Below are 15436 nucleotides of genomic sequence, written 5' to 3' on the forward strand. Positions count from 1 at the left end.
TTATCTTAATCATACGTCGCAACACTGACCACAGCTTGTTGACTGTGAAATGTTTAGGAACATCCTGAGTCATGCAAGGTATTATTTAAATGCAAGTTGTTTCTGTTTTAATTACTCTTTGCTAGCAGTATGAAAGAAAACTGTGGAAATTGTTGTGCTGAAGAGTTCATTGTGCCTGAACAAAGTAAACACTGATTCAGAATTACTTGCTCCTTAGTTATCTTAACTGTACTGCTTCCCTGCTGATACATAACACTGAGCTAACCTGATGTGCTGTCTAATAGAAAAAGGAAAGGAAGTGATTCATAATACTGCTGGGACCATAATATAAACTGAAAATACTCAGCAGGTCAGGCAGCATCTGTGGAGAGAGGAACAAAGTTAACTTTTCAGGCCAGTGATCTTTAGTTACAATGACCAAACTTTCTGTTACTGATGAGAGAGTTTCTAATGTCTACTTAAATCATAAGGGCAAAATTAGCCAGATGCCCCAAGAGTCTGATGTACTTAAATAAAGATCAAAATAATATCATTTTGGTATAAATCCTTTTTAAGCATGGAATTTCATTTTGCAGAAAAAACACCTAAAGAACTGTGGATGTTCGAAATCAGTAAAACAAACAGAAGTTGCTGGAAAAACTTAGCAGCTCTGCCAGCTAAGAGAAAGCAGAGTTAATGTTTCAGGTCCAGTGACCTTTCTCATCATTGTTCACTACATTTGCAACAGGTTGGTTGTAGTTTTCTTCCTTTTTATTTCCTGGTTCACTCTTCATTGGCACATTGGATGTGGTTACTCTCGCTAGTTGAACTGATTGGAAAACTGGAAGTGTTGCCAAACTGTTATAACAGGGCAAGGGATATAACAAACAATTAAACTGTGTGTGTTTTGTTATCTACGTTATAACGGAACTACATTGTTTGGACTGCTTAAAGACCGGTGTCTGTGCTGTCTGATAAACTATAATCTTCGGTCTGAGCTTTTCATGAATTAAAGAATCCGTTGGTGTTGGGATCACTCCATTTTTCTTTCAATGCAACGTAACAAGATGCTTTAGGGCTGAGGGATACTAACTCAGCGCTTAACTGTTCAGTATGTTTAGTTCCTGGTTGGACAATTGAGAGGTTTGTTACAATGAGATGTTCTTCTCTATATAGAAAATGGATTCAAGCAAATGGTCTTCCCAAATATTCAGCATGGTGCTGAGTTGGGCATTATCAAGAAAAGCCCCAGATAAAACCCTGCTTTCAGTTGAACTAGCTGACTTTCATGAGTTGACCTCAAGAACGTAATGGTTGATCTCAGTAGCCATGGATTAAGAACAAAGAAAAGCAAACCAGAGTTGCCACTTGTATCTCTGTCTGAACCTATACTTCTACAGCCAATGAGTTAGAACCTTTGATATCAGTCTAGTCCTATGACACTAGTCTGTAGAACAGTTAGGGATGTTTTAGCCAGTTACCACATTAATGTTGATGGGACCATGCTTTGTGCAAATTGACTGCTGTTCATTTTTGCATCACCAGCACTATACTTCAAAAGGACTTTATTGATTATAATGCCTTTTGGTAAATTCTATGGTTAGGAAAGACTTTTCCTTTAGTTGAGGAGTGTGGGCGTTGGACTTCAAGAGAAACACAAATCAAGATACTGATTCAGTTGGAGTTTTGAGATGAATTCTTGTGGGAGAAGGAACAATACGGACACTGATAAATCAAAAACTGCAAAAAACTGAAACAAGTGAGCTTGATGTAGGACCTTCGTTTTATAAAATGAGTAATTCACTGGCTTTCACTTCACAAATGAGTATTTACTAAAGCAATTGCATTACTAGACACGTTTCTAACTGTGTTTATGTTTATGGAATTTTTCATTAATTTGCCAAACATTTTGAATCATGTTCTTCATTTAATCATAAATAATGAGGTGTGAAAGTTTGTGGTGAGTACATAGAAATTTGAAATAAGCATGGGACTACGGGAACAATGACAACCTAACATGTTTATGAAGAAACTGGGGAAATTAAATTTGACACTGTTTGCACAACTCATACAGATTTACTCTATTCAAATTAATAAAGTGAAATTGGATTGGGTAAAGCTGGCATTTCACACAATCAGCATGGCTTTCTCAACTGATGTTTGTTTAAAATGACCCTCTGTCTTTCGATTGGTAAACAGATCACAGTGGATCAACCTGTTAACCCATGTCCATGGAACTTCACAAAGGCCAAAAAGAAATGCAACTTTCAGAATCCCTGTCCTGCAACTCGTTTGCTTTGTACCGTAGCTACCCTTCCTTGGCGCAGCAAATTCATTTGTTTTCACATCTTTAAGAAACTCGCCCCCACCCACATCTTCTGTGTTATGTTAATGGATTTTGTAAGTGGAAAGTTCAGTTAGGAGAGCTTTATAATGAAAATGTTGAGTTTGCCAAACACCATGTAACTATTTTCCTTTCTTCATATTGATTTGGATGAGTGAGGAATGTGCTTGGAGTACAAATGTTTGTAATTCCAAAACATAAATGGATGGGTTTATTCATGAAACAAATAATTACATTTGATATTTCTGCCCTGATATTTTACAAGAAATACACTTTATATGGAAAGATGTGGTCTTCACTATTTATGCAAACATTTTGAAGATCATGACTTAGATATGTCATTAAGATGAACTGTGCTCACTGTTGAAAACAGTGACTTTAATTCAGGTTCTGTGGTAGAAGTAGTTCCAAGAACTGGTTGTAAACTGAGTTTAGAAAAGAATAAAGTGTAAATCTGCTGAACTGGCCAACTTGTTCCTTTTTAAGATGTGCTATTCCTGTGGACAAAGTTCATGATCTGTGTTTGTTGGCCTTGAGACTACATTCTAATGTCCTGATGTCTAATGCATATGAGCCAAATGGTTTAAAATGTAACGCTACATTCAATTCCAAACCGTGAAGTAATCTGTTGTACTATTGGTTATTGTGCAGGGGCTATGAAGTAATATGGCTGAGATCACCTCCGTCTAGTATTGTGCAATGTTTCCAGTAAACAGTTACTTGATAAGACTTCACATTGATGATTAAGGCCAGTCCTCAATTCTCTACTATGATGCAATGGGAAACTTCTCAATGCTGCCTGTTGGTTTCTGCAAAGGAAAACGTGCGTGCATTTTAACAATTGATCGTGATTTTTCCTATTGAGACCAAGTCTTGACTCTGAATGAAAGGAAAAGACTTGCATTTACATTGCACCTAAGGGTGTTCCAATCTGCTAGCAAACCTGGCATCTAATTTGTTCATGGTAAGATCCAACACTTTTTATGTATTTTTCTTGGTGGTCCTGATAGAAAAGAATATTAAGTATTCCTCACCGCCTTGAGATGCTTAAAGTGTATAGACAACTGAACCAATCCCCAGCCAAATGTGCATTGGTTAGAAATTGGAAGAACAATCTTAAACAACCGCTATTTGTGATTAATTTGAAGATATTGGATCTGTAGGTGATTCACCATCATGTTTGTGAACAGGTTTCAGTGATTTCTGTATATTACTCTTGGGACTTATCTACGTAGGCCTCATCAGTCTCTTGCTTGAACCTGGTGAGAAATGCTCGTGTTAGTAGGTTGGCGAAGAAGTTTGTGAATCTGCAACAACAGCTTCTAGTAATGTCAATTCAGCGATTAGAGAGTTGAAGAAGAGTGATAGTGGTATCGTGCAGGAGAACTTGGACAGAATGTGTCTCAGGTTTGCTTAGAGAGCCCTCTGTGCTTTTGCAACTGAAATCTTTGGAGCTGATTCACCAAGGAATCCGTGGAGCGAAGTTGGTATGTTTATTTTTTTTTACTGTCTGCCTGCATGCGAGGGCTGTGGTCAGTGCATGACCTTCACTTTAGTTCTTCTTATGGTCAATTCTTAACATTTATTCTCATTCAGTTCATTTATTCATGTGAGGAGGACCAGCAAATTCATTAATTGAGAGAAGTGAAATGTTTCCACTAGATCGAGGGGCTTTATTTTCAATCAGGCTGGGAACCCACTGCTTGGATGATTTCCAGGCCGTGACCTTGTCCCATGTCTCCAGCGCTTATATGATGCAATCGTCAAGTATTAATACTGGAGTTGAGCCAGAAAGAAGTTCAGTGGCCAATTAGTTGCACCAAGTTGCGAGCAGGTTGGAGAGGCCTATTGGAGCAATTGGTAAATATTTTTCCAAAGTCAAATAACATGGACCTGACTTTTGGGGCTTGGTGTGCCATATTTGTCCTATGAAGGGACCTTATCAGATTCAAGGACAAGGTCAGGTATTCTGAGCCATGAGTGTACCATTCATCTCCCAGTGAAATGCCAGCAAAAAGACAACAGAGCCCCAAGAAACTGCAGAAACAGCCATTTCCATTGCTCCCTTGGGCTCCAGCTGGAGTTATGCTTAGAGAATGGTGCTGCCCTTAAGGAATTTCAGTACCATCACATAAAGCACACTACCTTCATCAGTTAACAAAGGTTCATCAGTGCACCTCTGAATGTTTGGCAGAAAAACACGATGCAATGCAGCACAATTTACTGTGCAAGACTTATTTCAATAGACATGACAATGTCACAATACATCACACTATGCCACAGCAAACATTATAATGCTGTAACACACAACATGGTAGACCACAGTAAGTTGTAATACCAAACATCCAGGCACACAATGTACCATACCACATCACGTGATGCTATGCACTTCGTTCCTTTGATACTTGAGAACTGCTCTGTATTCTTATAGACATAAGTTTGGAACTTTTAATCTAATAATAATCCTTTCTATTTAATCCTAAACATTATCTAATTCAGTAAGAGTTTCTATTTATACATACATTCAACATATTTCTGTGAAAACACAAATTTTGTTGAAGCATGTCAAGTTGGAATCATTCGGACAATTTGCACAGAAACCAAATCAAGGAGAAAACCAATATTTAATTTTTTTTTTTTCTTTTTTTTTTGACAAGCACTGCCCTTAAATTCCCTGTTTGTTTTTTTTTCGACAAGCACTGCCCTTAAATTCCCTGTTTGTTTTTTTTTGACAAGCACTGCCCTTAAATTCCCTGTTTGTTTAAAACCAATATTTAAACTGCCCAAGAGGAGAATGCTGATTGGTTGGCAAATGGACTCTGGTAAAAGCTGTTGCCATGGAGAATGTAATAGTTAATGAAGATTGACAGTTTGCTCCAGGTTTTGTTTAAATTTTAAACCAAGCAATTTGACTCTGGTCAGAGAATTGCCCTCAAAATGACCCAGCAAGTGGCTTTTTTGTTGACTTGAATTCTAATGAATTGTCCTAATGTGTACAAAGTGAAAAGCTTTGATAAAATCTCTCTTATTTTCCAGCCATACTCAAATTTTCAGCCATACCAAAAGACTATATTTTCAGTTTCTTAAGGAAAATCTGTCTGTGGTTCAGTGGTTAGCACTGCCGCCTCGCAGCACCAGGGATCCAGCTTCAATTGCACCCACGGGTTGACTGTGGGAGGAAACCGGAGCACCCGGAGGAAACCTGCACAGACACGGGGAGGTCAGATGTGCAGGTTAGGTGGATTGCCCATGCTAAATTGCCCATAGTGTTCAGGGATGTGTAGGTTAGGTGGATTAGCCATGGGAAATGCAGGGTTCCAGGGGTGGGGTGAGTCTGGTGGGATGCTGTTCGGAGTGTCGTGTGGACTTGATGGGCTGAATGGCCTGCTTCCACACTGTACGAATTCTGTGATTCTAATATCCAAATGGAAGTCCCTCTTCCCTGCTAACATGTTTTTCACTTCCCATACCCATGCACGCAGCTGTGAGGATTATGTTTTGCTGTTTTGGAATGCTGGTTTCTGGAAGAGTGAGTCTTACTGGAGAGCACTCTCGGTAACCTACTTTTCTCATCACACCATAAGGAGCTGAAAGCAGGCCACTATGCTTTGTTTTATTTCCTTTGCCGAATGCAGTTACATAATTGTTTTCTTTAATTCATCCAGCTGGTGAAAGACCTATTGGCTTTCTGGGGCGCAAATAGCAGTCAGCTCGAGTAACTCATTGATTCTTAAGAAACACTACGCCGATTGTGCCAGGAAACACTGAGTTAATTTGCAGGCTACAGAAGAAATACTATTACTTTTCAACTGAAAATGTTACTATACGTGATGTCACGGATTTTCCAGTTAGTAAAATGAACCGTGATCCTTGAAATTAACGCAAGAGGGCTTTCCCACATTAAAACTACTAAACATTCTTCATGAATGCCTTGTACTGTAGTTTTCCAAGGCTTTACTTAGAAACAAGTCCAACACATAATTGTGTTTCTGCAAACACATGATGTTGACTTCTGTCCCAGAGCAGTATAAAGAATGTATCTGTTAGTGTTTAAGATTTTTTTTTACATGCGGTTACATTTTTAAAGGTACCACAAATATTTATGGAATAATAATTTTTTTCAAAGAAGTCCAATACAGCTCATTTGAAAACTTGTGCATTGGCTCTGATTAAAATTTCCATTTTGATTGGCAGGCATTTGTCCTGTGTTTGTTTTTGTCCTCAACATAGATGGACAAGGATGGGATTAGACCAGTTTATAGTAGCTGTAATAGTGAAAAGGTGAAGACCCTGGAGTTCATTTTCATTTTTACCCTAAACAGTGATCAGCCTTTCAATTTACAAATCCACACAATTTTTCATTTAATTGTGTAAATGGAACCCAGTTTAAGTAGGAATTGAACAAAGATTGACTGGCATTGAAAGTGATAATTCATCCATTTCCCAAGAGCTTGATTACATCATGGTCAGTGCTCTGTCAGTTGATCTTAGATGGACTTGGTATCAAAGAACTTCATGGTAGGATATTGTGCAATGTGCACCCTGTTCCAAAACAAAATGGGTCAGAGCCCTCAATTAGACAGACTCGCCGAGGCAGAAAACTGCTATCAATCTACTACAATTCCAAGAAAGTAGGTGAAGGTTTACTTCCTTTTGCCCACAATGAAAAGCTCTGCTTTAAGAAAATTGAAATAGTAATAATTTTGAGAAACTGAATTCAAATTTTGCTTTAAACTTTTATTTCAGTTTAAACAAAAGAACACGAATGGTATTCCACCTGACATTCCAAGGACAAAGCATGATGTAGAGCATGAGTGGCAAGATCAGCATCTATATCCCTTCCTAACTGCCCTCAGGAAAGTGATGGTGAGCATGGTTACTCAGTCTGGTCTCTATGTGGTGACATGTCTGACTTTTAACTGCCTGTTAGGCGGCCAAGCAGGCTGCTTTAATCCAAACCAAAGGAATAGCCATGGGCACCCGCATGGGCCCCAGCTATGCCTGCCTCTGCATCGGATATGTGGAACAGTCCATCTTCCGCAGCTACACTGGCACCACCCCCCTACCTTTTCCTCCGCTACATCGATGACTGTATCGGCGCTACCTTGTGCTCCCATGAGGAGGTTGAACAGTTCATCCACTTTACTAACACCTTCCACCCCGACCTCCTATTTACCTGGACCATCTCAGACTCCTCCCTCCCCTTCTTAGACCTCTCCATTTCTATTTCGGACGACCGACTCAACACGGACATTCATTATAAACCGATCGACTCCCACAGCTACCTAGATTACACCTCCTCCCAACCTGCACCCTGTAAAAATGCCATCCCATATTCCCAATTCCTTCGTTTCCACCGCATCTGCTCCCAGGAGGACCAATTCCAATACCAAACAACCCAAATGGCCTCCTTCTTCAAAGACTGCAATTTCCCCTCAGACATGGTTGACGATGTTCTCCACCGCATCTCCTCCACTTCCCGCTCCTCCGCCCTTGAACCCCGCCCCTCCAATCGCCACCAGGACAGAACCCCACTGGTCCTCACCTGCCACCCCACCAACCTTCAGATACATTGTATCATCCTTCGTCATTTCCGCCACCTCCAAACAGACCCCACCACCAAGGATATATTTCCCTCCCCTCCCCTATCAGCGTTCCGGAAAGACCATTCCCTCCGCGACTCCTTCGTTAGGTCCACACCCCCCACCAACCCAATCTCAATTCCTGGCTCCTTCCCCTGCAATGGCAAGAAATGCAAAACTTGTGCCCACACCTCCCCCCTCACTTCCCTCCAGCATCTGCTGCACCCTATGTGGCCTCCTCTATATTGGGGAGACAGGCTGCCTACTTGCAGAACGTTTCAGAGAACACCTCTGGGACACCCGCACCAACCAACCCAACCGCCCGATGGCTGAACACTTTAACTCCCCCTCCCACTCCGCTAAGGATATGCAGGTCCTTGGCCTCCTCCATCGCCAGACCATGGAAATATGACGCCTGTAGGAAGAGCACCTCATCTTCCGCCTATGAACCCTCCAACCACAAGGGATGAATGCAGATTTCTCCAACTTTCTCATTTCCCCTCCCCCCACCTTATCTCAGTCCCAACTCTCGGACTCAGAACCGCCTTCTTGACCTGCAATCTTCTACCCGACCCCTCCGCCCCTACCACCCTCACCTTAACCTCCTTCCACCTATTGCATTCCTAATACCCTTCCCTCAAGTCCCTCCTCCCTATCTTTTATCATAGCCTCCTTGGCACACCTTCCTCATTCCTGAAGAAGGGCTTATGTCGGAAACGTCGATTCTCCTGCTCCTTTGATGCTGCCTGACCTGCTGCACTTTTCTAGCAACACATGTTTCTGCTTCAACAATCTGATTCAGCTGTTCAAGCAGAAGGCCCAACGCTACCCTCACAGGTCAACAAAGAATGTGCAATCAAGTCAGTAAGGACTGCGATGCTGGAAGCCGGAGTCAATGGATGTGAAGCTAGAAAAATATTGCAAGCCAAACAGCATCTGTGGAGCAGGAAAGTCAATGTTTCTGGCCAAAACCTTTTGATAGGACAGTTGTTGCAAAGGGTTTCAGCCTGAAACGTTGACTTGCATACTTCTCGGTGCTCTCTGATTTGCTGTGTTTTTCCATCCTCACATAACTGAATACTTTTATTGCATAGGGAGATAGATTCTAGTTAGACAAGGTACTCAAGGTTATTGGGGATAGGTGGGAATGTGGACTTTGAAACACAAACGAATCAGCCATGACCTTGTTGAATATTGGAACAAGCTCGAGGGGCCAAATGGCCTACTTTTGCATTTTCCTATTTTGTATGTTTGTATGTAACTAGTTCTGAAGAATGGTCACCTTGAACTTGATGCGTTAACTCTCTCTTCCACACGTGCTGAGTTTCCCCAGCATTTTCTTTCAGTTTTTCAGCATCCATGCTATTTTACTTTACATATTGTGGCAACTGGTTTTATCTTTGGGGAAAGAGCTGGTTCTTTTAGGGCGGCCTGGTGGCTCAATAGTTAGCAGTGCTGTCTCACAGCGCCAGGGATCTGGATTTGATTCTGGCCTGAGGCGACTGTCTGTGTGGAGTTTGCCCATTCTCCCCATGTTTGTGTGGGTTTCTTCCAGGTACTCCGGTTTCCTCCCATAGTGCAAAGATATGCAGGTCAGGTGAATTGGCGATGCTAAATTGCCCGTAGTGTTCAGGGATTAGTAGGGTAGATGCATTAGTAAGGGGTAAATCTAGAGCAATAGAGTAGGGCAATGGGTCTGGGTAGGTTACTTTTCAGAGGGTCGGTATGGACCTGTTGGGCCAAAAGGCCTGTTTCCACACTGCAGGAATTGTATGATTTCTAAATGTAGAGTATTGGGTAGGGGAATGGGTCTGGGTGGGTTACTCTTCGGAGGGTTGGTGTGGACATGTTGGGCCAAATGGCCTGTTTCCACAGTGATTCTATAGGGATTCTATGATTCCTTTGTTGAGGTATTATTCTAGAGGTTGACAATTTTATGCAACTTAAGCACATTTATCTGGCTTTTTGTGATTATTAGATTGTAGATTTTAACTATTCCTAAGAAATCTTTACAAGGTAGAGACTGTATAATTATGCTGCCTTTAAGAGGAGTGTATTTTCCACTCGCATTAGATTATGACTCAATCTAAAAGTGCTGCTTTTCAGTTTTTGAGAAAAGACTATTAGCATCATGTGCACCTAATGTGAGACAAATCACCCAGAATACACCAGCAAGCAATTGACATACTACATGCTATTAGGATTATGGCACACATCTTCTAAATCTAGTAAGCAGGACCATGTTGTGGAACAATCTACCTCCTCACTTCCATTCCTGGAGCCAATGTAATCACCAAGGCAAGGCAAAACCTGCATGCAACCTCATGGTCAACAAAAGTTAAAATATCCTGGTTAATTCTTCTGCAACTCTCTGAGGTGATCAAATCAGGCTAGGAAATTCCGTAGACCATGTAATATCTGTAGATACACATCTTCTGTATGATATGATCTTTGTCCCAATCAAGCTCCCTCTTAAACAAAAGCAGAGAATCAACATCCCCTGCACCAGTTGGCAGTGTACTCCAGAGGCTTTGAGTATTGTCTATTTCTGCTATTATTAATTTAATACCTGTCACTGCTCCTCCCTAATCAGTTAAATAGAATATTTTATCAATGGGCATACTATCCAGCCCTTTAATTACTTTGTAGACTTTTATCCAATGGCCTCTAATTCTATACTGCTTCTAAAGTAAGTAGACCATGGCCCTTAAGGCTGTCTGGGAAGCAGGAGTACTGTAAAGTAGTCAACTGAAAGAAATGGTGAAGGGAATAATGAGGCTGTGATTTGATTTTGCATTCATGCTGATAATTCATAAGCTGCCTGAATTGGCTGTCATGGTTTATGAATGATATTTATCAACAAATTAATTACAGACTAGACATTATTCCATATATGTTATGAAGGCAGGGTTAGAAAAGTTGGATTATTCTTACTAGAAAGGAACAGATTGATAGAGATAAATTATTCCAGGAGCACACATAAGTTACAATGGGAATTGTGAAAAAAGATCTTGGATCTTAACATTTTATATTGTTGATTCTTTGCTATTTTGTTTGAAAGCTGCTGGTGAGGTCTGTGAAGGAAATATAATTTATGTGCAGTTAAATGTGTTTACACTTTATGCATATGTCCTCTAAAAATGTTAAATACCCAGTTCTTGCATTGGAGACTGTATGGAGGTAAGCAGTAGACACTGACCTGGCTAGCATAGTACAACCCAAACATAAAAGGAACTTTGGAAAAGAAATACGATACATGCTTGAGAAAGGGAAAAAAAATTCAGACAATGGGGAAAGAGAACGGTTGTATAACCAATTGGATAGCTCAATGGTACAGTAGGCCAAATGATCTCTCTGGGCTTTAAGATTTTATGTCAACAGGGTCCTTTAATCATGCATGAAGACAGAATATTGGTATTGTGTTTTGTACCTTGGAGATATGCAGAAATGGCTCTCACCAGATTTTGTGTGTGAAGAGGAACTTCATATATGGCTTTTAAAATGCCTGCTTTCTCATGCTTAATGTTTGTTTCCAGTTTGGAGAGACAGCACAGGGCGACACACACCCAGTATTTCAATCATTGAACACAACATTATTCTCTCTAAAACTAAACAACTTCATTTGAAGTTAATTCATCATAAGCAACAAACATACATATACCCAGTCATTTCTTAAAGTGCAAAATCTGTTTGCTCTTAAGTACAGCAATCTGTTGAGGCTTGAAATTATTGGTGATGGCACTGAGATCTACAAAATTGAAATTGTAGTTCTTCTTGATCACCTCAATGAAGGGGATGACCAACATTGCGGTCGTACATTGTAAGAAGAAATGAATGTTCAAAATTGCTAACCTCAAAATATTCTGTTCTACTTGTGATCCAGCATCTTATGTTCCACTTTGAAGATATCAGGAGGAAGGTATAAAGGAGACATCAGAGGAAGGTTCTTTACGCAGAGAGCTGTGAATGCATGGAATGCGTTGCCAGCGGTGGTGGTGGAAGCAGAGTCATTAGGGACATTTAAGCAACTGCTGGACATGCACATGGATAGCAGTGAGTTGAGGGGTGTGTAGGTTAAGTTACTATATTTTTCATTAGGATTAAGTCTCGGCACAACATCGTGGGCCAAAGAGCCTGTTCTGTGCTGTACTTTTCTATGTTCTATGTTGTCATGCAACAGTTAACCATCAGTACTGAGCAATTGCTTATTGACTTTAGTCTTGATAGAGATGTCATGAGCTTGTAATCTCAATTGATTCATTTGATCGGAGCACAATCTCCATCTTTAAATTGTGGTTTCCTCATCTGTGTTCCTTTATCGAAGTGTTTTATCACTTTACCATTTTGTCTGCTTTCACTCTGATGGTCTTGCTGAATATGTAGTGGTGGCTTAGGAATGTTCAGCAGGACATGAATGTCAGAGAGAGAGAGTTGCGCAATATGTGCAGAATCGTATATGAATGAATCATTCAAACTTTCTCCTCTAGAATATATTACCTTTCAGCATCTGTGGAGACAAAAAGCAGAATTAACATTTTGAGCCCAGTAACTCATCAGAGCTGACAGGAGCAGGAAAAAGTTTATTTATGCTAAAGACTTATTATGCTTTGAGAAGACAAAGGGATGGGTGATAGCGATGCTCAGGAGAAAGCATACCTGATCATGGGGCCCATAGGTAGATGAAAGTGGGTTGGCTGTGCTGAAAGCAGCCTATGTCATGATCAGGTCTGGGTTTTGGAAGTGGGTAAAGGACATTGAACCTCATCAGTTGGTTAGTGTCAAGAGGTACTTCCCTGTTGCAAGAGATGGTTTTGCTAGGGTCTTTTCTTCATATTGCCACCAATCTCTCTTGTTTTTATTGGTTTAGGGATTTACAAATGGATGACCACGTGGAACTCTTGGCAGAAGAGTCATGTCTTGAGCAACAGGCAAGTAGTAAGATGGCATGTTACAGTAATGTATCTCCTAAGAGATGCCAAAAATCTAAATCACATGGTTGTTAACAGTGGAGGTAAGACTAATAGAGTGGAACAACTGCAACTGAACTGACCACCTCCCCCTAGTGACAACCACATGGGAGTTCAGAGTTGGCCCTTTCATGACAACTACCTTATTCCCTCACCTTCCACACATTCCTCTCGAAGTCAAACTGATGAAGTCTTCTTCGACCTTAATTACTTTGTGAAGTTATTCATGTATGAGCTAGAGGTACGCTTTCTTGAGCTAAATGTAATGTTGCGAATCAGTGGGTACTTGCGATTTGGGCATATTTTTGGAGGATATCTGATGATGATGGCACAAGTTTCAATGACCTTGCTAAGGCCTTGTTATCTGTAACACTTGTCCATGAGCTGATTGACAAACTGTGCCTGCACCCTGGAGTATGAGGGTGCGGTATAATCTCTTTGAATCATACACAGTAGATATGATTTGGAATACAAGATTGTGAATCTTCCCTTTTACATGTTCCACAGAATTAAAGTCTTTTCCCTCAGATGGTAACAAATATGTTTGTTAGTTAGTGTGCCGGATTTGCATGTGGAAGCAAACCGCTGTAATAGATTAGATTACTTACAGCATGGAAACAGGCCCTTCGGCCCAACAAATCCACACCGAACCTCCGAAGAGCAACCCATCCAGACCCATTCTCTTACATTTATCCCTTCACCTAACACTACGGACAATTTAGCATGGCCAATTCACTTGGCCTGCACATCTTTGGACTGTCAGAGGAAATCGGAGCGCAGACACGGGGAGAGTATGCAAACTCCACACAGACAGTTGCCTGAGGCAGGAATTGAATTCAGGTCTCTGGTGCTGTGAGGCAGCAGTGCTAACCACTGTGCCACCATGCCGCCCAAATACTGTCATGCTTTGTTTCATTTTCATCTTGCACGGCTCACCACTTCCTAAGAGTACTTTCCACCATATCGGACATAGACATGATTTCTGTGACCTGGTGGGATATCTGTTGGCTTTCTGTCCAGACGCAATAAATGATTATTCTTTCCTGCAGGTCAAGCCTGCCTGCAGACAAATCTGTGACCATCGTAACCAACTGGTCTCGATCCCGGAAATGCATTGATGCCCAGGCATTGGTGGATCTCACAGTGAAGAAAGAAAAGATGCTGAAAAAAAGGTAGCTTTAAATTATTCTCCAACCTTATTGCCATATATTGTGTGTTTTGTACCTCACAAAGTCCAGACCTGACTGTCACCAGGTTCCTGTATGTGAACAGGAATTTTATTACAATTCTTTTAAAATCTCTGCTTCCTCGTGTTTATTGTTTGGATTGTGTTTTCCTGTAGCCACATCCGCAGTTTTCACGCACATCACACTGTACAGTGAACATTCCAAAGACAGGCACTAACAAATACCAAGCAATTTACCAGAACATTTGGGGTTTATCAAATGTAAATAATTCAACATAGTAACAGATTGACGGTATCTAATTCACAGCATCTCATAATGAGTCCTGTCTGAATAAGAGGAAGGGAAAGGAAAAAAATGAACTGGCTTTCAAAGAGAAATTAGAAAAATGTTAACATTAGACTTGGTGGTTAAAGGGATTGATGTAACTAAACAATGGTTGCCTAAACCGACACATCAGCCAGCATTGAGATTGCAAAATTACTTGGAGGGTTTGCAAAGTTAAAAATCACACAACACCACGTTATATTCCAACAGGTTTAATTGGAAGCACACTAGCTTTCGGAGCGACGTTCCTTCATCAGGTGATTGTGGAGGGCTCGATCGTAACACAGAATTTACAGCAAAGATTTGCAGTGTGATGTAACTGAAATTATACATTGAAAAATCAATTCTACAACTGCAGTATCAAAGTAAGAAATACAAAAGCTGGAAACACTAAGCGGATCCATGAGCATCTGCAATAGTTACAGATGGCTTCATCAGGGTGATGTTCATATTCAGATGTAAACCAGTTCTGTTCTTGTTTTGCAATGTTTAAGACCAATCAGGTCCCATTAGTGGACAAATTTTATGGGCTATCTCAGTACCACAGTGCCTCACAATTCCAGGTTCAAACCCTTGTTTCTTCTAGCTATTGCACATTTGTGGGAGGCAAAATATGTGCACTTCAAACTGGAAGGGATGAGGCCAACCTAAAGGAAGGGCCATAAGGAGCTAAGAAAAATATACATCCATCAGCACAGTTTGCTAAGACTGAATGTCCATGAGATAAAAATGCGGCAGGCCTGGATGAAGTGAAAAGGACATAGAATTGCAAGAATGAGTCAGTAAGTAATATCTGCTACATTCCTTCTGTAAACACTCTCCATTACTTCTTCAAACAAATCAATTAGATTAATCGAGTATGATCTCCCTTTTATAGATCTATTTCCCTTAACCAACTCAAACCTCGTCAAATGTTAGTTGTTTCTATGATTATGGTTTCTAAAACATTATTCACCATTGATTGAGCAATTACCGGCCAGTTAGTTTGCAGTGTATCCTTGATGCAGCTTGTGGATAAACTGCACAACAGAGAATTGATGTACAAACCATGTA

General features: G+C 40.7%; 1 protein-coding gene across 3 annotated transcripts in view; it reads left to right on the forward strand.

The window, feature by feature from the left end:
• Positions 1-14173, forward strand: part of mrpl23 (mitochondrial ribosomal protein L23) — a 94334-nt gene extending 80161 nt beyond the window's left edge. Inside the window, exons 5-7 of one of the 3 annotated variants that reach the window (XM_072592012.1) lie at positions 7070-7189; positions 12773-12833; positions 13922-14173. In XM_072592012.1, the coding sequence (XP_072448113.1) occupies positions 7070-7189; positions 12773-12790 (138 nt within the window). In that variant the 3' untranslated portion in view covers positions 12791-12833; positions 13922-14173. Of the gene's footprint in view, positions 1-7069; positions 7190-11788; positions 11846-12772; positions 12834-13921 lie in introns of those variants that run through there. The other 2 variants (XM_072592008.1, XM_072592011.1) reach the window with 2 other exon arrangements.
• The last annotated feature ends 1263 nt before the right edge of the window (positions 14174-15436 follow it).

This window comes from Chiloscyllium punctatum, chromosome 22 (genome assembly GCF_047496795.1).
Source record: "Chiloscyllium punctatum isolate Juve2018m chromosome 22, sChiPun1.3, whole genome shotgun sequence".
Classification (NCBI taxonomy): Eukaryota; Metazoa; Chordata; class Chondrichthyes; order Orectolobiformes; family Hemiscylliidae; genus Chiloscyllium; species Chiloscyllium punctatum.